This window comes from Apiospora phragmitis (genome assembly GCF_038363925.1).
Source record: "Apiospora phragmitis strain CBS 135458 chromosome Unknown utg000007l:2111988.0-4706623.0:1.0-2598199.0, whole genome shotgun sequence".
Classification (NCBI taxonomy): Eukaryota; Fungi; Ascomycota; class Sordariomycetes; order Amphisphaeriales; family Apiosporaceae; genus Apiospora; species Apiospora phragmitis.
In genome coordinates, this window is record NW_027117406.1 from 687,127 (window position 1) to 706,531 (window position 19,405).

Here is a 19,405-nt window from a genome sequence, read left to right on the forward strand (position 1 = left end):
AGGCCAAGCGAGCTCTTTCATAAGCTTGGGTTCCCATGTCAGCTGGATGGCTTGCTGCCTTGATGCGCCGCTTGAAGACAACACCATCCCGCTGGTTGGCGTCGTTTTACCAGATCTGCCGTACTCCACTCGCTTGGTATTTGGTCAAAAGGGGTATAGTGAGAATAACCCGAATTCTGGGAAAAAGCACGCATCATTGCGGAACCCCCCTCCCCCCATCCCCCTGAAAGAAGCTAGTATACCACTTTAGCAAGTACCCGCTTTCCTTGTTAAGCGATCTCTGTCAGCCGCTAGAGCATCCGCCATGTACCAATCAAGGAAGAGATGCATGATCTTCGGTGATAAGTTCGAATCTTATAAGCGCTACTGGTGTATCGTTCTGACTCTTTTCTCCATTCTGCTGGTAGCCCCTGAGCTGATCTACTACTAGAGAAACAAGGAGAGAACGGCTCCCTCTAGGGTAACCGTGACGGCTGAATCTAATAGCGTGATTCCCCTACGGAAAGAAATAAGTAGTAGCCCTGGAGGCGTTGACGTACGTACTTGTACTTGGTAGCATTTGGATCTTCATATGGGGCCATTAGCCTCAGATCCCTTCCACCGTTCAGCTCACTTCGAAATGTCGATCACTTCATAACCGCTCCGCAACCCCCCCCCATTCTTGATCGTGATTCTCCATCAAGTTTATCGAATAAACTCACATCCGCATACTATCCGAGACCCGATTTTCTCTGAAGTTTCTTCCCTGCCGACCAAGTTCTTTCTCACTACCCATATCAAATCCATATCCCTACCGTCACGATGCGTCCCAGCGCTATTCTCTTCACTTTCGCTACTGCGGCCTCCAGTCTGCCTCTACTCGGGCTCGACAAGGTTGTCGGGGAGCTCGGAGGCGTAGTCAAAGAGGTTGGGGGAGTCGTCAAGGACGTTGGGGCGCTCGGCGGGAGCGGAGGCCTCGTGAATCTGTCTCCCAATGTGAGCCCCAAGGTCGGTCTCAGCAACGACAACTCCTGCACGGGCATCGGTGTCTCTGCCTGTGACCCCATCAATGTCAAGGGCACCCAGAACTCCAATAACAACAACAGCAACAATGAGAATGCCCCCACCACTACCCCGGCGCCCTCGGGTCAAGGCGGCAGTGGTGGTGGTGGTCTGGTCAATGTAGCTCCCATCGTATCCCCAGACGTCGACGTGTCCAACGACAACAGCTGCACTGGCATCGGCATCTCCGTCTGTGATCCCATTAATGTCGGAGGCACACAGAACTCCCACAACTCCTAAAGAAGGGCCTAGACTTATCATCACCTTTAAAGCTGGATCGTCTTAATTTCCTGCCTGCCGTTGCTTTATATCCTTAGATTGCTGGGCTCCGGGTCTCGTGCTTTTCTCCCTTCCCTTGACAGGGAAGCATACGGTTATTTCAATCATACGATGTTGCCCTTCTCCGAGACATAGGGGCCACCCATGTACTTTTCATAGATCAAACCAAAACTTTAATCCTTCAATCAATGTGTTTCGGCACACTACTTGCCGTTCCATGTTGCAGTCGTAAGCATGTGTATTATAATAATTATGGCTGTCAGCTTTCCAGACTGGCATCAGAATACATTGTTGACAAGATTTTTATAGTTAGTCTATTAAACCAACTTACAATTTAGACAAGATTCACCAGATGTGTTTTCGCTCACTGGTCTGCAGCCTCGACTTTTACCATCTCAACTGCTAGCCATCCCGCGCGTGCGTTATGCAGGTGTCAATGACAAATGTGAACATTAAGAATGTGTTATCAGGATCTCGTAAAAGCCGTAACTAGGTAATAAAATGTCTAGAACCCGCGTTGAGGGTTCTAGACTCGTACAAGCGAACACGTCCAATGCCCTTTACTGAAAACTCAATTATGCCCCCTTTCCAAGAAAATGCAATATGTGGGTTATCCGAAATAAGCACACTCAAACTGACGCCACATCATAAACGAACAAGCATGATGTTCCTAATCCCCTGAAAATCCCCGAATTGTATAAGACAAAATCTCAATTATCTGTATTTTAAACGTACTATGCACACCCCTCCGAGGTATGCCATGCGACACATAGAGTCGATTATATCGCCGTCACCTTGACGGAAACACCATCTCGGGGTCGAAGTACCACTGTAGAACGTGAGAATTAGCCTTTGGCATCTAAATCGGTTTAAGGGGGGGTGTAAATAAGGAAGGGTTCACGGGGAAGTAAACTTACGCCTCCACATCTTGAGGGACTCGGGGTCCTCCACGTTCACGTCGCGCTTGAACTCGTACATGCTGAGCACGCAGCACAGGAGGATCTTCATCTCCGTCTCGGCGAACTTGCGGCCGATGCAGCCGCGGGGGCCTTGCAGGAAAGTCATGAAGGCGTTGGCCGTGTAGGACTTGGGAAGGTCGTCCCAACGGTCCGGGTCGAACTCGTCGGCCGTCTTGCCCCAGTACTCTGGCATGCGGTTGATAGTGTTGGCAAGCACGTAGAGAGTGGTGCCGGCAGGTACCTTGTAGCCAGCCAGGACGTCGTCGGCGATGGCCTCGCGCACCGTCATGGGGATAGGGGGGATGTAGCGCAGGGCCTCGCGGCACACGTTGTCGAGGTAAGGCAGCTTGTCAGCGTCGGCGTTGATGATCTGCTCAGGGTCGAAGCGGGACTGCTTGTCGAAGAGGAAGGGCATATGGTCCTTAATCTCCTCGCGCAGACGCGACTGGATAACGGGGTGGGTAGACAGCAAGTGGATAGTCCAGGCAACACCGGTAGCGGTTGTATCGTGACCAGCTCCCAGGAACGTCATGATTTGGTCGCGCATGGTTTCAAAGGAGAGGCCAGCCTCACCCTGATCCTTCAGCTTCTTGTTGTCCCGGGCAATGAGAGACAGGATGTCCTTGCCACCAGTGTTGTTCTCGGCTTGCTCCAACTTCTCAGTGACGATCTCTGTTGCCTTGTCCAAAATAATGTTGCGAGATGTCTGCACGTCCTGGTTCATCTTGGACGGAATGGCTTTGCTGGCCGGGATGAAGGCCTGCAGACCGTGCATGACGCGGGAGGCAATGTCGAAGGCGAAAACGAGACGGTATGCCTCACGAATGGGAGTTTCGGGGTGCTCGAGAGAGTTGATCTCGTATCCGAAGCCGGCCTTGCCAATCATGTCGAGTGTGGTACGGTTAAGCCACTCGAGGACTTCGATCGACTTGGTCGTGACGCCCTCCGCGGTCATCTCGTCCCTCCAGCACTTGGCGAGGAGGAGCGACTTCTCCCAGAAGACGGGGGTAAGCGCGCGGATGGACTGGATGGAGAAACCGGGAGCCAGAGACTTGCGCTGGTGGATGTGCTCGGCGCCTTCGGCCAGCAAGACTCCCTCGCCGAGGATGCGCACCATCCAGAGCTTCGCGCGCAGAGGCTTGGGGTAGTTGTAGGGGTTCCGGACGGTCATGTGCTTCAGCGCGTCATCGTCGGCAACGGACAGACGCTCGGCGCCGAAGGGGAAGAAGTAACGGATCATGGGGCCGTGTGTTTGGTGCCATCGCCTCTGCGGCACGCCGCACTCTTCGGTGATGATGTTGAAGAATTGGCCCCATAGAGGGAAGCCAGACACGGTGGGCACATGCCTCAGGTCCGAGACGTAGAAGGGGTAAAGCCAACTGCACCAAATGATGGCATACAGAGGGATGACAGCGGCGATAGTCTTAGCGACTGTTGAGAGGATTGGGAGCTCAGCATGCTTCGCCCAAGCAAACGAGGCAGCTCCGGCAGCTACCACGACGGTGTTCAAGGTGACTTTAGACATTGTGACGGGAACAGTAGGTTATACGAGACAATGACAGAGAGTAACAAGTGAGTGAAAGTGATGTCCGTGAGTGTTATATTTATCACTGAGTGAGCAGTTGAAATGGTTATGAGAATGCAGCCAAGACTAGAACTGATCGGCATGAAAGCAGTTTTATAGACACGACAGACAGAACTGACAGTCAGATGTCCCTTCATAATCTCCCCTCACTCCTTGCGTATTGCCCAGAAAATAAGCCAAGCAGCCAAGGGTATTGGAGGCTCCACTGAAACCTGAACTTTGCATCATGAAGATACTCATCACGACGCGATAGCCTCCGGAAGATGGCCTGATGTGGTCTGACTGGTCAGCCATGAGAAGGGACACCAAAGTAGCAAAGTTCCGGTGGTATACGAGCACTTGACTGGCCGCCCCCTTGTGATGACGATCTTTCCGGGTAGTGCTCTAGAACCACGAAATCTCAGACATCACAAATTGGGAAAGCCGTCTGTGCTGCAGGGAAAACGCACGATTTGCCATGTAGAAACTCAGGCAAGGAAGCCCCTGCCAATCATCCCCCCCCCCCCCTTCCGGGAGATGGAATAGGTGTGCCATTGTCAGCATGGAATATTGGACAGGTAGGGGGTACCTAGAAAGCCGGCGATCCACCCCCAAGCATCTAGTTCCAAGAAGCAAAGAACATGTTGCTACTACTACTACCACAACCTGAACGGTGGAGTCTGAAGCCACCGACCGCCTACTTCAACGGTACGGCTGTGACGTCAATCTTTATCATTTTTTTTCTTCCAGTGCTCGCCGAATTGGGCGTTCTATCATCTCGGCCTAATAATGCCTAGCACGGCAGTTGTTGGGACTAGAGGGCGTTGGTAGAGGTGAAGGCTAAGAAAGCCACCGATGCTCAGGCGTGCGGGAAGAGTATTTCCCGGATTATGGTGTAGTGGGTGACTCGGAGTTAGGCCTGACAGTATGGAGAAGTTTAAAAAAACGCCATTACGGTTTGGGACTATACTCAAGCTGAGGTTGGGATCAGCAACTAAGCATTGTCTTGGTATCAGGTTAGACATTAGCCTACCCGACACGCCCCCGCGGGTCCCAGTCGAGTGGTTTCGCACCAAAGCCGGTCGCTCTCTAGGCGCATCTGTTACGTATCCACCAATGGGAGAAGGATCGGCGATTATCTCGAGCTGAATTACTGGCTGAATCACCCTGCTTATTGCGAGTAGACACACGATTGCTCGAACCTATCAGCTGCCGGTGTGGATATCCTCCGCACGCAAAGTATATACGAATCATTGCATAGGCGGCACCTCCACCTCCTTCCCTAATCAGCACTATTGTACGCATGCGGAAATAACCCAGCACTTGCATCTGTAGCTAGCCAGCAGAAGGCTGATACGACCGGCCAAAGAGGAAGATGATTGGCATGGATACTACCAAAGCCATCTACGCGATCGGGCGGCGGCAGTCGGCCGATGCAGCAAAGAACTCCTTTGCTGTGTCTAACTTGGGCGCGACCAGACATCTGAGACCTTTGCCTTATGACATGCAACTCACGGGCTCTCGAAGGCCGGCTGCCTATGGAGTACATATATCTTTCCGTGCTCCTCGTACGACATCATTTGAGACCTACCATTCAATAGTCGTCCTCATTCCATACCTTGCCGACAATTCCTCTGTGTCCGAGTACCTTCTCTATACTGCATCACTTAATTACTGCTTCATCATGTCTATGGACGGCTCTTTGCACATTGCCAAATCGGGTGTTATCCCGTTGGCCCCCTGGAAAGCGTTTGACCAGGTATGGACCTCTGTCATGGGCTACCGTGCAGACGAGTTCCGCTTCGTCGAGGGCAAGTCTGCCTTTTCGACTTGGCCTGAAGTCGTCGGCACGATCGTCCTCTATGTCACAGTCGTCTTCGGCGGACGCGAATTCATGCGCAACCGCCAACCGCTCAAGCTGAACGGCCTGTTCAAAATCCACAACCTGTTCCTGACCCTGCTGAGCGGTGGTCTCCTTGTTCTGTTCATCGAGCAGCTGGCTCCTCAACTCTGGAGGGATGGCCTGTATGAGAACATCTGCGGCGCGGATGGCTGGACCAAGCCTCTCGTCACCCTTTACTACGTGAGTCTCCAACAATAACAACTCCTATTAAGGCCTCTTGCTAACGAGATATAGTTAAACTACCTCACCAAATACATCGAACTAATCGATACCGTTTTCCTAATGGTTAAGAAGAAGCCTCTCACGTTTCTTCACACCTACCACCACCCCGCGACCGCCCTGCTCTGCTTTACCCAGCTTGTCGGTAACACCTCGGTCTCATGGGTGCCCATTACCCTGAACTTGACGGTTCATGTAGTCATGTACTGGTACTATTTCCAGAGTGCTCGTGGCGTCAAGGTCTGGTGGAAGGAATGGATCACCAGACTCCAGATTGCGCAATTCGTTATCGACCTGGGTGAGTGACCGGCTCCTTTGCATAGAGCGAACGCTTTGCCATCAAGAATACCCATCACTAACAACTATGCCCCTAGGTTTCATCTACTTCGCATGCTGGGATTACTATGCTAGCGAGTACGCCCCCTGGTTGCCCCATGTTGGCCGTTGCGCCGGCAAGCCCCTGGCGGCTGTTATGGGATGCGTCATTCTCAGCTCTTACCTGGTGCTCTTCATCATGTTCTACATCGCAACCTACCGCAAGGTGGCCCAGCGCAAGATCAAGGCTGGCATCCCTCAGGACACCAAGTCCAACGTCTCCGCCATGAAGGAAAGCGCCCACAAGGTGGCCGACAGCTGTAGCGGCGTGGCCCACTCGCGCACCCTGCTTGCTGAGAAATAAGCCGGTCGTCTTGACATACGGCACGACATGGCCTAACATAGTCTACTTTCTCCTACTCCGTTCTCTCTGCTCGGCTCTACCAGTCGACAACTGCATACCAACGTTACTCGCGTCGCGGCCGGTGTCAATGAATCTTTTGTTATTTTTATTTTAGTTTTACTACATGTAGTCATTTTTTCTCTTCAGCATTTTACGGCGAAACGCAGGGTATAATTTGGTTGCGGGTGTGTTTTTCTTAGGATTGAAATTCGAATAGCACTTAATAAACTTGCAAACGAACAAAGTGGCATGCCGACCGTGGATGTTCTGGCTCCAATTAACTCACCTGTCAATGAACTATTGCGTGCCCGTAGATGCAAAATGTTTTTCGTCGGGTTTAATTCGCTGGTGTTTCCCTGGCCTATCCGCCGAACATTTTCGTTCGATATTGATCTGTCATCAAAAGTTGGAGTGACGTTGATTCACACTCGGGGGAAGAGCCCCCTGTCCCTGACCTGGCGTGCACTCGCTAGCGACGGGATTGACGGCAGGGATTTTGGACGTGCCAGTGGTGCCTGCGTGCCGCGACGGACGGCGCATCCTCCGAATCAACGTCAGTGGCTTATAAACCAATCTGGCAACAAGGATCTTTAGCGAAGCCACACAAGCGCCCCCCCCCCCCTCTGCCCAAGATCCCTGTCCCTGATCCTTCCATCTCTTCGTCTTGGCAATGCTAGAGGCAACAACAGCACAACCACCGCCGCTAATAACTCGGGTTTTCACGTCAACAATCGCACCGGTTCTCACCCCATATCGGCCTCTTTCTCTCCAGCTCGGATTCTTCCACTCCCTGACATGCATATGCACGTGTGACGGGATTGGTCAACGCCCTAGCCCCTTCTCCATACCTCCTGGCTTATCTTCAATTCTGCCATCATCAGTAGGTAGTCACATCTACATCATATAGAAGCGCCTCCGGACACCTTCGACAGCTGGTTGTTCAGCTCTACACACGGGACGGAGTTCTATTCTCGTCTTCAATGTCTGCGCATGCTGTCCCAACCAGAGTCAGATATCTGAATCATCCATCAGGTTCCAGATACATCCAAAGCCTGTTGCCACTGGGGGGCCAAGCTGGATATTAAGCTCCACCTCAATTACATGGGGAAAACATCAAGCAATCTTCTATGGCAGCTAGGCAAGATAGCTCAGTTAATATGCCGAAAACTAGTTACCCGATCACGATCCGGTAGTAGGTGACGTGACGTTACGGCGCAAACCACGCCACTGCTGTCACCGCCGTCGTCCCAGCCTAGCCAGCTTCCGAGGTAGGGGATCCAGCAAACCTCCGTCTGGAATAAGGCCAAGCTAGACGTCTGACCAGCCGTGTCCATGCAGTCAGCGGCGCTCGCTGGTAACAGGACCTCTTGGCTAGAAACTGTCTAATTGGTGGCCCTCGACACCTACCCGAAGACATCACCCACTTCGTCCATTAGCGCCGCTATAACTCGTCGGATAACAAGAATCCCGTGCCAACGGGGCCACGAGAGTTATGGCCCTGATAACTGGCTGACTGTTTACTAAGGCACGAATGGGAGGCTTACCCAGGCTTGCCTGACCTGGCATGCCGTCGATGAAGATCAGCATAGAATCCGACAGCTCGGAGTCTGTGTCCAGTTTATTCGGGCCTTAATTCACCAGTTGGCGTTACGAGGGAATTCAAAATTCACTCCTAAAGGGGAGGTCCAGCGGCTGTCGGGCTCTCTTACTCCCCGACCCATGTGTCGGGCGCGTTTGAGATGGCATGTAATGGCTGAAGCAATGAATAGAAGGTAAGCAGGCCTAGCGGTGCAGGTTACGCTGCCACCTGACCAGTGTGTCTCTTCAGTTCTGCTTCGAGCCCAAGGTGCAAGGGGTATCTGCTCGTACTCTCCACCCTGTCAGCTATTTTAGTTTTTGAATACGGACAAGATCAGCATCAAGTCAAGATGGCCCAGACATGTGCCCGTTACTGTCATCGCACGACCACCAGTACATGCTCTACTGTAGCTGGTAGGCCACTGTCTGTCGATCTTTAGCACATCGGATGGTCGTCCCTCAACAGGCCAGCCAGTGTATGCATTGCTCGGATCCTGCTAATCAAAGATGCTCCTGGCGGATCCAGGCGGCCCTCGACACCAGAATTTTGACAAATGGTCTCAACTGAAAGCCTAGTCTGCTTTGAAGACTCTCCCTGTACACATTCAAGTGGCTTTGGACCTTGTGGAGATTTACGACTGATCGTGTTACGAAGTCATCGCAGTCGTGAAGATTCCCGGTCCATTGAAACTTCGTCTAATGATATCACTATTTTAGCTATACCATCGATTTGACCCCTTATACGGTCGTCACTACTTTCCCATTTCTTCTTAGCCTTCGACTTATCTTGCCGTACGCCTTTTATATAATACAGCAGCATCATCAACATAGCGACACAACACGCACCACCAGCGTTCTACATCTGGAAATACATCTACGACGAGGACCTTTCGAGACTTAAACTTATAATACTTTGTTCTATCACAGACCTGGGCACTCAAAAGTCAACATGTCGACTACACTTCTCTTCGGCTCCATCAACGAAAGCCATGAGTCGGCGTATGAAGCACTCCGACCACCAGTCAGGCATCTCTCTGGAGGCGATGCCCCTCTCTTCTTTTCTATCACACAATTAATCCAATCATACCTCTCCTGGTCGACATTGTGGTTTCTGCTGTTATGCGTTTTCATTGCATTCAACCACAAGAATATGCCTTTTATGTGGCATGTAAGTAGCAAAGCCATATGCTGCCTACTTGGAATGTTAACTAACCATTGTTTACCTCCAACAGATGCGCATAGTAAACGCGTTTCGATTTGTGTGCCGTTCACAGCGGCCGCGAGTGGCTTTGGGACCTTCGCATATATTCCAGCCGCTGATCACCTCCTCGAGAGCCCAGCTAATGGAAATTGATTTCAACTTACATAAAACGAACTCTTCTTACTTCTCCGACTTGGACATTGCGCGAGGTCACCTTGTCTGCACCTTGTTTTCAGAAGCTATTGCGTACATGCGTGGGGGTACCGCGGCCTGGAGTGGTTCAGCTTCCAAGAAGCCGATGTTCGGACTTGCTTTGGGCGCTACGAGCTGCAGCTTCAAGAAGGAAATCAAGCCGTACGAGGAGTATGAGATGTGGTCCAAGATTCTCTCCTGGGACGAGAAATGGATCTACATCGCTACTCATTTCGTACGCAAGGGTGCTGCGAAGCCCAAGTCTTATTCCCTCTACCCTCAGCAAAACCAAGACGCTGCTTCAGAGGAAGGAATACGCGACCAGCCTGCTGTTGATGCCAACAAAGCAATATTCGCTACTGCAATCAGCAAATGTGTTTTCAAGTCAGGCCGCAAGACCGTCGCCCCTGAACTCATGATGCAGATTGCTGGTCTACTGCCGAGCCCTCCTTCGGGCGCTGCCAATGAAAAGAGGAGCGCCGAAGAATTAGAGGACGTATCACGTGCACTCCTCAAGATCGAACAGCAACGGCAGCAAGGACTCAAGACGGCACATGTGCTTGCAACTGAGAGTCAAGCGACGCTGGACGCCGAGTTTCATGGCAACGATACCGATGTCTCTCTGGGCCGTCACAGTGATGGGTCGGGCGTCGCGGGTGTTGTGACTACTCTCCTGCAGTTGGCTCATCTTCGCAGGTCCCAGCTCCTGTAAATACATGGCATGGCGACCACATATGGGCTGTGATCTTTATTCAAGGGCCACATTCATTCAGAAGGCTTTCATTTTTCTTTATTTGCTCATCTATGTACATTGCAAAGGCGTTTTTGGGTTCGGATAGCCATAATCATCAGATGGGGCCCATTCCTGGGAGGCAGGTTTCCTTTCCATGAAGATACCATTCTTTTTGCATCAGCAGCTTACACGCTATTCTTGGATACAATTTCTCGTTCTTTGCCTACTATAGACCATATCAATATCTACTCACGTGTTGTGTGTACACCAACGGGGGTAAACTATTCCATGTGACTTGGTCTCAACATTTCTCATGTCAGCCGTGGGATAGGGAGACTCACTCGGGTGAAAGTCCGAAGAAACAAAGTAACATGTACTGTATAGCTGAACTATACTCGCTTGGATATTAGAACCTACTCAGCTCGCCAAGTAACGATTTTAACTAATTATTCGTCCGATTCCGCTTGGTAACCCCCTCCGGCACCCACGGCTACGGTGATAAACTCGACGAACCTTGGCAACCTCGTGTATGCATGTTCAGGAAAACAGGTTCAATCTCCAAATGTCTCAGAAATCAAACTCTACTGACCATTGATTTCCTGCGTCTCTTGCTGTAAGGACCCTCCATGCTTGGCCAGACTTTCTTGTCTCGGAAATGTCGCTTCCCCATGCACACACACACACACATAACGAGATAAGAGGGGAAAAGGTCCAACGCCGAGGCCGAATAGTGCGAGAACTGACTTACCGCGCGAGCACACCCTCCCGAAGTCGGCAACTGCCCCATTGAATTCTAAATGGTCGGCAACCTTACAAAAGAATGGGCCAGGTTCATGGATGGAAGAAACAGCGAACAATAGTACCTACATTGAAGGGGGGAATAGCACACAGACTGCAGGTAATAAGGTCAGTAGCCCGCAACTGAAATCCCCCCTGCTGGTAACGGGAACAGACACTTGCGAGTAGCCGGACTTCCGACTCCACATACGCGTACGGGAATTCGACATCCCATCTGTAGTGTGAGTCGTCATGTATTTATGTATCTCATGTATGTATGTACAATGCTATCAACTACAGTTTGGCAGATGTATATGCAATGGAGGCCCAGTTCGCGAACCGGGTTGACCTGATCGCATTGAGCCCCACGAAGCTTGGCGAACCCAAACTACCTACATACACATCAGAGCATAGAAGGTTCTGGCGGGTGCCGGGGCAATGGATGGATAGCAACATATCGCGATGATGGGATGGAAGGGATCAGGGATTGTAAAGGTGGAAGGCTCGGTAGACTCCATAGTTGCTTTCAGCCCCATCGTGCCGGTAAAGCTAGCCAGCTATCGAACCTGCACTAACTCCTCTCGCTCCATTCCATGCCCTGCCGGGCCGCCGCAAGAGTTTTCTTCGACGCATGTGGAAAAGCGCCATCTTGGAATCTTCAATGGCGCTCCGTCGTCCCGTCACCTTATTACGTAGCTCTATCTATGGACCCAAGTCAAGTAGCAAGTGGACCATAGGCAGATCCATATCCTACTTGCACAGCAAATCTCGTTGGACAAATCTTGTTGGATAGACGAATGAATTCAGCTAAATGTGATATCCTAATCTGCATACTAGATGAGATCTGACCGAGCTAAGCACTCAACTAAGCGCTATCTGATTGGGTCGTCCGGCCTATCGGCCCTTGTCCATACTTTAACGACATCTGCATCCATACGAGGCGCCGCCCAGCGAATCCATCCCCCATACGGGTCAAGTGACGATGCCTTTTCGTGACCGACGGGGCGGTGGCGTCGCCCGGCGCACACCAACCACGGTGTATCTGAGGAGGTGGCTTCGGCAGTGGTAGTGCCCAATACCCCGGCAAGGGCGAGCACTAGAGCTAGACACCGTCATGATAACTCAACCCACGATGAAAGTAGCCAAGAATAGTACTGTGTGGTCTTATATCATAGACCTACTACATAAATGTTAGCGCAATAGTGGTAAGTCCTAATCCTTCAGCCCAATATGTAGCAGGAGGAGATGAGTAAAGGAAACAACAATAACAACACTAAAGTGATCGACATATCCGTCATTTCCTGGCCCGCGGTTGGTTTTCCTTTTTCCGAGTTATTCCATATTCAACCCAAAATACTTACCAGCAAGGCACGAGTCCTACGTGGAGAGTAAACAAGCCGACAAACAAACACATCATTGAGTGACGTTGAACCAGGAAAAGTACGTTGGGGAAGACTGAAGCAAGACTTCCTTCCTCAGCTGAACGTCAGAGCCGACCGGTACAGCGAATCCTTCGGACAGCTTCAACTGGCCATCCCATCGATTCCTTCAAGAGTCGTACGATTTGTGCGCTATCCTCGGGGCTGAAAGACGGGATTCCGATTTTGTTATACCCTGTATATACGTTGGTCATCCAGCTGGTGGTGTAAAGCGTGGGGCATCCTCTTTTCCCCCAAGACCATCTGCCTTGTTGGTACCAAGCGTGAGTGTCGCCCGGTACATGTTCCAGAGCAATTAGTGGGTGGGCATCGCCAATTTGGGTACGTAACCTTGATCGAGATCAGTGCAGCACGTCAACTACCAAAGTTTGATTATGCTTGTGCAGCTGAATGGATCCCTCCCCCTCGATGCTAACGTAACAATAGATCCCCCCTGCAGGAAATATTGCTGTGCCGCGAGCAGAAGTGCACAGGACGCTCTTCTCCCGCAGTAACCTGGACTACTGGCGCAGTGACGTGAGCTACGCATGTACTGTTGTTTGTCTGTGAGGTTACGCGACACGCATCAGAGCCGATCCCTTGTGGCTACTTACATGCGAACGGTGGCTTCCAGAAAACGGAAGTCTTCTTGGGGAAAATGTCCACGTTCAAACCCATCAACCCAGGAGCCACACGCAAAAAGATGGCGGCACCGGGCCCTGGAACAGATTGGCCCTTGAGGCCATCGTCGTCCTCCAACGACCAACCAGGCACTGATACCGACGAGGCTGGTCAACTTTCGCCAGCTCTACCTTCACCAGCTCGTGAGAACCTTCGCTTGTCGTACGACCTCAACGACCCGTCACTTTCCCCAGTGCCCAACCGTGGTCATGACTCCATCACCGACAGTGACCACTTCGGGAGCACCTACAGACACTCCAGATGCTTCTCCACAACGACATCGGAGAGACCGCTGAGGCAGGCGGACTCGATGTATGAGAGGCCGTTGTCCTTCAATGCCGACGAGCCTGAGCAGCAACTGGATGTACCGGAGTTGGCACACGTCAAGGAAGAAACAGCACACGTTAAGGAAGAAACAGCACACGTCAAGGACGAAACGATAACGCGGTCGCGGTTCTCGCTCGACAACGAACGCTTCAGTGTTCTTTCCGACATCTTGTTGATGTACTCCCCCGGATTGAGTCGCCTGGCATCAAACAGCAGCCAAGAAAGCCATTACATGAAGAACAGAGAAAAGAGACTCCAGGTTCTGACTCCAATCAGCGAGCAAAGGCACCCTGGAAAGGCTGGAGCGCGGCTTAGCAGACATACTGTACCGTGGGAGCCGTCTGTTGATGAAAACCATGATGCGGATCGTGTGGACAAAAGCCTCCGGGACGCTCTCGAGAAGTCCGAAAACAACGAAGTCAAAGGGTTATCACTAGCTCTCCTAATCACTGGATTGAGCTTGGTGGTATTCTTGATATCAATCGACAGGACAATCATCACAACTGTAAGTACCTTGCTAAAAGCAACCTTTGGACGTACGCTGATTTCTTGTAGGCAATCCCGTATATCACAGCCGAATTCCATAGTACGCCGGATATCGGGTGGTACGGTTCAGCGTATCTGTTGACCGCCTGTGCCTTCCAGCCCGTATTTGGCCGTGTTTTTACATTATTCCACATCAAGTGGTCTTACATGCTGGCCATGTTCATGTTCCTACTCGGATCGTTAATATCGGGGGTCGCACCAAGCTCTATGACACTCATCATCGGTCGAGCTGTGGCTGGATTTGGAAGCGCCGGTATTCTCACCGGGAGTTTTGTGATTGTTGCTACCGGTGTGCCGCTGAAGGCGCGCCCGATTTACACGTCAATAGTAGGGCTGATGTTCGGTGTCGGCGCAACGGTAGGCCCATTGATTGGCGGTGTCTTCACCGACCTTGCGGTATGTGCCAGAACCCCTTGTCGACGTGTTCGAATGTAGCTAATGCCGTTTTTGGGACCAGACATGGAGATGGTGTTTCTATATCAACCTCCCAGCCGGGGCGCTCACCCTCGTAGTCATGGCCCTGGTCTTCCACCCAGCTCCCCAGAACCACCTGCACCGCCCGTTCTTCGATCGGCTCATTGATCTAGACATCATCGGCAATTTTATCCTCTTGGCGATGTCTGTCATGCTGTTTCTAGCGCTCGAATTCACCACCACAGGTGAACCTTGGAGCAGCGCAAAGACGGTCGGCCTGCTTTGCGGGTTTGGAGCAGGCATATTGGCTTTTGTCACTTGGCAGTGGTGGAAACAAGACGGCGCATTAATACCGCCAAGCATTGTGATGCAGCGAACCGTGTCTGCGGCCTGTCTGGCTGGCTTCTTCACGTACGGTGCGTTGCTCATCCACACCTACTTCATGCCTATCTGGTTCCAAGCGGTGTGGGGGTTCACGGCCATCCAGTCGGGTGTTGCCATGATTCCGTACTTCGTGGCGAATGCGCTCTTCTCCCTCTTTTCGGGGATCTTTGTCTCCAAGGTCGGCTATTTCACGCCGCCAGCTATCTTGGGGAGCGCCATTGGAACGGTAGGCTGCGGCATGGTTACTCTATTCCACCCCGGCATGAGCACCGGAATGTGGATAGGCTTCCAAATTCTTGCCTCTGCTGGCTTCGGTATGTCGATCCAACAGGGGTTCACCGCAGTCCAGACGGTCCTCTCCAAGGAAGACGTAGCCGTGGGCACAGCATCCGTGGTGGCGGCACAGTCTCTTGGTGGCGCTGTGTTCATATCAGTTGGTAACAACGTCTTCCAAGCCAGCCTCCGGTCCATCGTTGCAGCTGACAAGCTCGACGGCATTGATGTTGACGCGGTTATCGCAGCTGGAGCGACAGCATTCCGGCACCTCGTACCCACGGGCGAGTTGACTGAACTCATCCTTGATTACAACAGGGCGCTCCAGACGGTGTTTCTTGTTGCGGTTCCCCTCGCAGGCTTGGCTTGGTTCTCATGCTGTTGCCTCGAGTGGAATTCAGTCAAGGGCAAGCCGCCGACTTCAACGACAGAGGCGAGTGAGAAGGGGAGAAGCTGATTGAAGATGACGAGAAGGGAATGAATGCGACTATCATATTCATAGTTAAGTTCTAATGTTCAAATTTAGATAAACAATACAATACATATTCCTTGGGCGACCCATCTCTTCACCGCAGTCTCTGCGTATGAATATGAATGTCGCTGGTGGCGGTTCTGGACACCACAATCAATACCGGGCTAATGGACTGGCAGAAAGGAAGGTCGTAGGTCAAAATGGCGATTACCTAATCGGTATCAGTCGTCCCAATTCCGACCAGACCGTCGTGCACGTGCCACTCAGCCTGGTGTTGGGTGGGTCCAATCATTGGTCACCTTATTTGCCCGTCGCAAGACTTGGATTGATGATTGCTGGATGCTATTCATTATTCAGGCTGCATTGTTGCCGCATGCGGGCAATGATCCAACACAGCTGCGCCTCTGCCTCAACCTGATCCCGATATCGAGATCTCGGTTATTTTCACTGCTGCTTTTTGCTCTTCGGCCACCTTGTGTTGCTGGAAACTTCTAGTCTGCCTTTTTCGGGCAGCTTCAATCGGTGCCATTTAATTGAGGACCATTGTCACCGTATCCATCCAACAGAAGGCTGCAACAACATTCCTCTCTCCCTACACCGAGGTCACAACCACGATATCCCGACCCCGTCTTGCGGAAACTCCGACATGATGGACGCACGCGAAGTAGCCAACCGCGTTAAGGCGCTGCAGGGCTCCATCGCCAAGAGTGAACCCGCTGATATCATATCGCAAATCGAGACAATGAAGAAGGAGGTTGTTCCGACCGAAGAGATGCTACGCGTAGGTCATCATCCTTTCCCCCCTGCTTGGCCCTCATTTTCCGTGTGAACCATTCTCCCCAGAGAGAGCGCACTTTCCAGGATGCCTTGTTAACCTAGACACTTCCAGACCACCAAGGCTGGTCTTCTCATGGGCAAGCTCCGACAGAATGCGAACAAGGACATTGCGCGCGCCGCGACCGAAGTTGTTGTCAAGTGGAAGAAGTGCGTCGAACAAGAGAAGGCGGCGAAAAAGGGTAAGGCCTCCGCCTCGCCTGTTCCCAAGCCTGCTTCGCCTGCGCCCAAACCCGCTGGCAACAAGAAGAAGTTCGAAGGCGATCCCGAGAAGCGCAAGTTTCAGGACGACGGCGTGGATGTGAAGCGTACCGGTTCACCTACCCGCGACAACTGCATCGGTCTGATCTACAACGGTCTCGCGTATCGATCCACCGAGCCAGTCGATTCTGTCCTCCAGCGTGCTATCGAGGTGGAGCATGCCGCTTTCAAGGCCTTCCACGGCGAGTCCAAAGAATACAAGGAGAAGATACGGTCTTTGTTCCAGAACTTGAAGGTCAAGTCCAATGCCGACCTGGGCAAGGGCGTGATGTCCGGTGAAATTATCGCGGAGAAGTTCGTTCGCATGTCGAGCCAGGAGCTGATGTCGGCTGAGATGCGCAAGCAGAATGCTCTGCTCGAGGAGGAGAACATGAAGAAGGCGCAGATACCCATTGCCGAGAAGAGTATGAGTGAATCTCTTGAGTGCGGCAAGTGTAAGAAGCGCATGGTGGCATACAGTCAAGCCCAGACACGCAGTGCCGATGAACCTATGACGACCTTCTGCGAGTGTATGAACTGTCGCCACCGATGGAAGGTAAGGATTTCCCGAGTTCTAGACGGCGTGAGTCGTTACCTCTACATACAAGTACTGACAACAGTGCACTGCAGTTCTCTTGAGCTTTCATACATTTACGCACCCTGCAAGTCGGACCAGGCCTGGATCACAGCTTTGGGATCCGGCTATGTGGGAAATTTCCTCGGATTTTGCAAATTTCCCTCTAGGGTTGCAAACAGACAGCATTGGCTGGCGGGGCGTTACGAGTTTCGATGGAGATGCCCAAGGGTATGAGGCATTTTTACAGAATGGCGTAGGATAGAAGGATACTCCTTCTCTACATTGATTTGCTATTTCTCTTCCTTGCAGACTTGGCAACTGCCTAATTCACGTGGTGTGAACTCAATCATGAGCAATCCTGGCTGGTGCCGCTCTCAAGACTGTAATATAGATGATACTGTTGTAAACAAGCTCGAGCTTCAGAACCAGAATGGCTGGACGAGCACATGCTCTGTTTTCTTCCTATTCTCTTTATTGCTTGATGCCCAGTAACTGGAAGAGGTCGTCGTGTTTGGTCTCATCTTCCAGGCCCATTTCACCAACGCACTTCCAGAATTTGCTCAAGTGTCTCGTTCCCGAATCGCAGATGATGGTAACGACTTGGCTACCCTTGGGCAAAGTCATAGCGGCAGTCACGGCCGCTACACAGTTGACAGCGGTGCTGCTGCCCGCGAAGATGCCGTCGTGTTCCACCAGCCAGCGTGCCATCTTGCAAGCCTGCTCGTCCGTAACCTTGACCGCGTCGTCAATGAGGTCGCGCCCGGCCTCGAAGTTCTCAGTGATCCGGTTGATGCCGACGCCCTCCACGATCGTGTCGACCTGCTGCCGCCGCCTCGTGCCTTCCTTCTCCGTGCTCGAGTACATGACGCCGTGCCGCACCTTGTTGTAGAGCCCGCTGCCCTGCGGGTCGGCCAGCACCACCTTCAGGCCCGCCAGCTTGGCCTCGTCCTTCAGGTACCGCGCCACGCCCGAGAGGGTGCCGCCGGTGCCGGCGCCCGCGACGAAGGCGTCGACCTGGCCGCCCGTCTGGTAGTAGATCTCGGGGCCCGTGGTCTTGAAGTGCGCCTCGTAGTTGGCGTGCGTCTCGAACTGGTCGGTAAAGAAGCCGCGGCTCTCCGTGTCGGGCGACTCGGTGTGCTCGCGCGCGCGCCGGCGCGCCAGGTTCACGAAGTGGTCCGGCGACGTGATGGGCGCCGGGCGCACCCGCTCCACCGTCGCGCCCAGGTGGTGCAGCAGGTCCGACTTCTCGGTGGCCTGGTCGTCGGGCATGCAGATGTGCGCGCGGTAGCCCTTGGCCCGCGCCAGCGCCGCGATCGAGATGCCCGTGCTGCCGACGGTGCCCTCGTAGATGGTGTCGCCGCGGCCGGGGACCAGCAGGCCGGCCTCCTCGGCGGCCTGGATCATGTTCAGCGCCACGCGGTCCTTGGGGCTGTTGCCGGCGCCGTTCAGGAACTCGGCCTTGGCCAGGATGGTGCGGCCCGTGGCGTCGGTCAGGCTCTTGATCTCGACGAGCGGCGTGTTGCCGATGCAGCCCTCGATGCCCTCGACTACGCCGGCGGTCGGGGGCAGGGGCCCGGACTGTGCGTTGGCCTTCTTCCCCTCATTGTCCTCGAGCTCCACGGGACCCCAGAAAAGACTTGATCTCCGCCTGGCCACGTCCGAGTCGGTCGTTATCTGCGCCCTGCGTGCCCGCTTCTTCCCCTGCTGGAAGCGGCTTTCGAGATCGGGATATAGATCCTTGAATCCCAAGGTCAGGAGGATGCCTGACGTAAAGGCCACGGCAACTGCCGCGGAGCCATATGCTTTCGGATGATTGCTTAACGACATGGCCTTAGTATGTCACCATGGTTCCCATCTCACAATGTTCGTAGATTTCGTTTATTTTAAACATAGTTGGCAAGTTGTGCGGAGTGTGTGGCAGGCGAGGATGAACTCTTAAGGCCGTTCGTTATAGGTAAAAACGTCGTAATAGTGAAATACTTTCTTCATACTATGGATGCTTGCCCAATAAACTACACGCCCACCCATGCTCCTGCCCGAGCTACAGAGCTACAGCAGCTGTGTCATCGCAGCTC

The 19,405-nt window shown here is 52.6% G+C and overlaps 7 protein-coding genes across 7 annotated transcripts; 5 read left to right on the forward strand and 2 right to left on the reverse strand.

Moving 5' to 3' along the window:
• Positions 1-801: 801 nt before the first annotated feature.
• On the forward strand, positions 802-1,281 carry PG994_007808 (uncharacterized protein; the record flags this gene model as incomplete). Its single annotated transcript, XM_066859217.1, has 1 exon — positions 802-1,281. One exon carries the CDS (start codon positions 802-804, stop codon positions 1,279-1,281), a length of 480 nt encoding a protein of 159 aa, XP_066714704.1.
• Positions 1,282-2,099: 818 nt separating this feature from the next.
• On the reverse strand, positions 2,100-3,804 carry PG994_007809 (uncharacterized protein; the record flags this gene model as incomplete). Its single annotated transcript, XM_066859218.1, has 2 exons — positions 2,100-2,149; positions 2,238-3,804. 2 exons carry the CDS (start codon positions 3,802-3,804, stop codon positions 2,100-2,102), a joined length of 1,617 nt encoding a protein of 538 aa, XP_066714705.1.
• Positions 3,805-5,527: 1,723 nt separating this feature from the next.
• Positions 5,528-6,644, forward strand: PG994_007810 (uncharacterized protein; the record flags this gene model as incomplete). The annotated part of the gene is made up of 3 exons (XM_066859219.1): positions 5,528-5,926; positions 5,981-6,263; positions 6,340-6,644. The coding sequence occupies 3 exons, from the start codon at positions 5,528-5,530 to the stop codon at positions 6,642-6,644; spliced, it is 987 nt and encodes a 328-aa protein (XP_066714706.1).
• Positions 6,645-9,210: 2,566 nt separating this feature from the next.
• PG994_007811 (uncharacterized protein) lies at positions 9,211-10,366 on the forward strand (the record flags this gene model as incomplete). Its single annotated transcript, XM_066859220.1, has 2 exons — positions 9,211-9,429; positions 9,494-10,366. The coding sequence occupies 2 exons, from the start codon at positions 9,211-9,213 to the stop codon at positions 10,364-10,366; spliced, it is 1,092 nt and encodes a 363-aa protein (XP_066714707.1).
• Positions 10,367-13,285: 2,919 nt separating this feature from the next.
• Positions 13,286-15,664, forward strand: PG994_007812 (major facilitator superfamily transporter; the record flags this gene model as incomplete). Its single annotated transcript, XM_066859221.1, has 3 exons — positions 13,286-14,095; positions 14,146-14,532; positions 14,594-15,664. The coding sequence occupies 3 exons, from the start codon at positions 13,286-13,288 to the stop codon at positions 15,662-15,664; spliced, it is 2,268 nt and encodes a 755-aa protein (XP_066714708.1).
• Positions 15,665-16,325: 661 nt separating this feature from the next.
• Positions 16,326-17,656, forward strand: PG994_007813 (uncharacterized protein; the record flags this gene model as incomplete). The annotated part of the gene is made up of 3 exons (XM_066859222.1): positions 16,326-16,504; positions 16,559-17,283; positions 17,640-17,656. 3 exons carry the CDS (start codon positions 16,326-16,328, stop codon positions 17,654-17,656), a joined length of 921 nt encoding a protein of 306 aa, XP_066714709.1.
• A 145-nt stretch (positions 17,657-17,801) lies between these two features.
• Positions 17,802-19,157, reverse strand: PG994_007814 (pyridoxal-phosphate dependent enzyme; the record flags this gene model as incomplete). The annotated part of the gene is made up of 1 exon (XM_066859223.1): positions 17,802-19,157. One exon carries the CDS (start codon positions 19,155-19,157, stop codon positions 17,802-17,804), a length of 1,356 nt encoding a protein of 451 aa, XP_066714710.1.
• Positions 19,158-19,405: the final 248 nt, after the last annotated feature.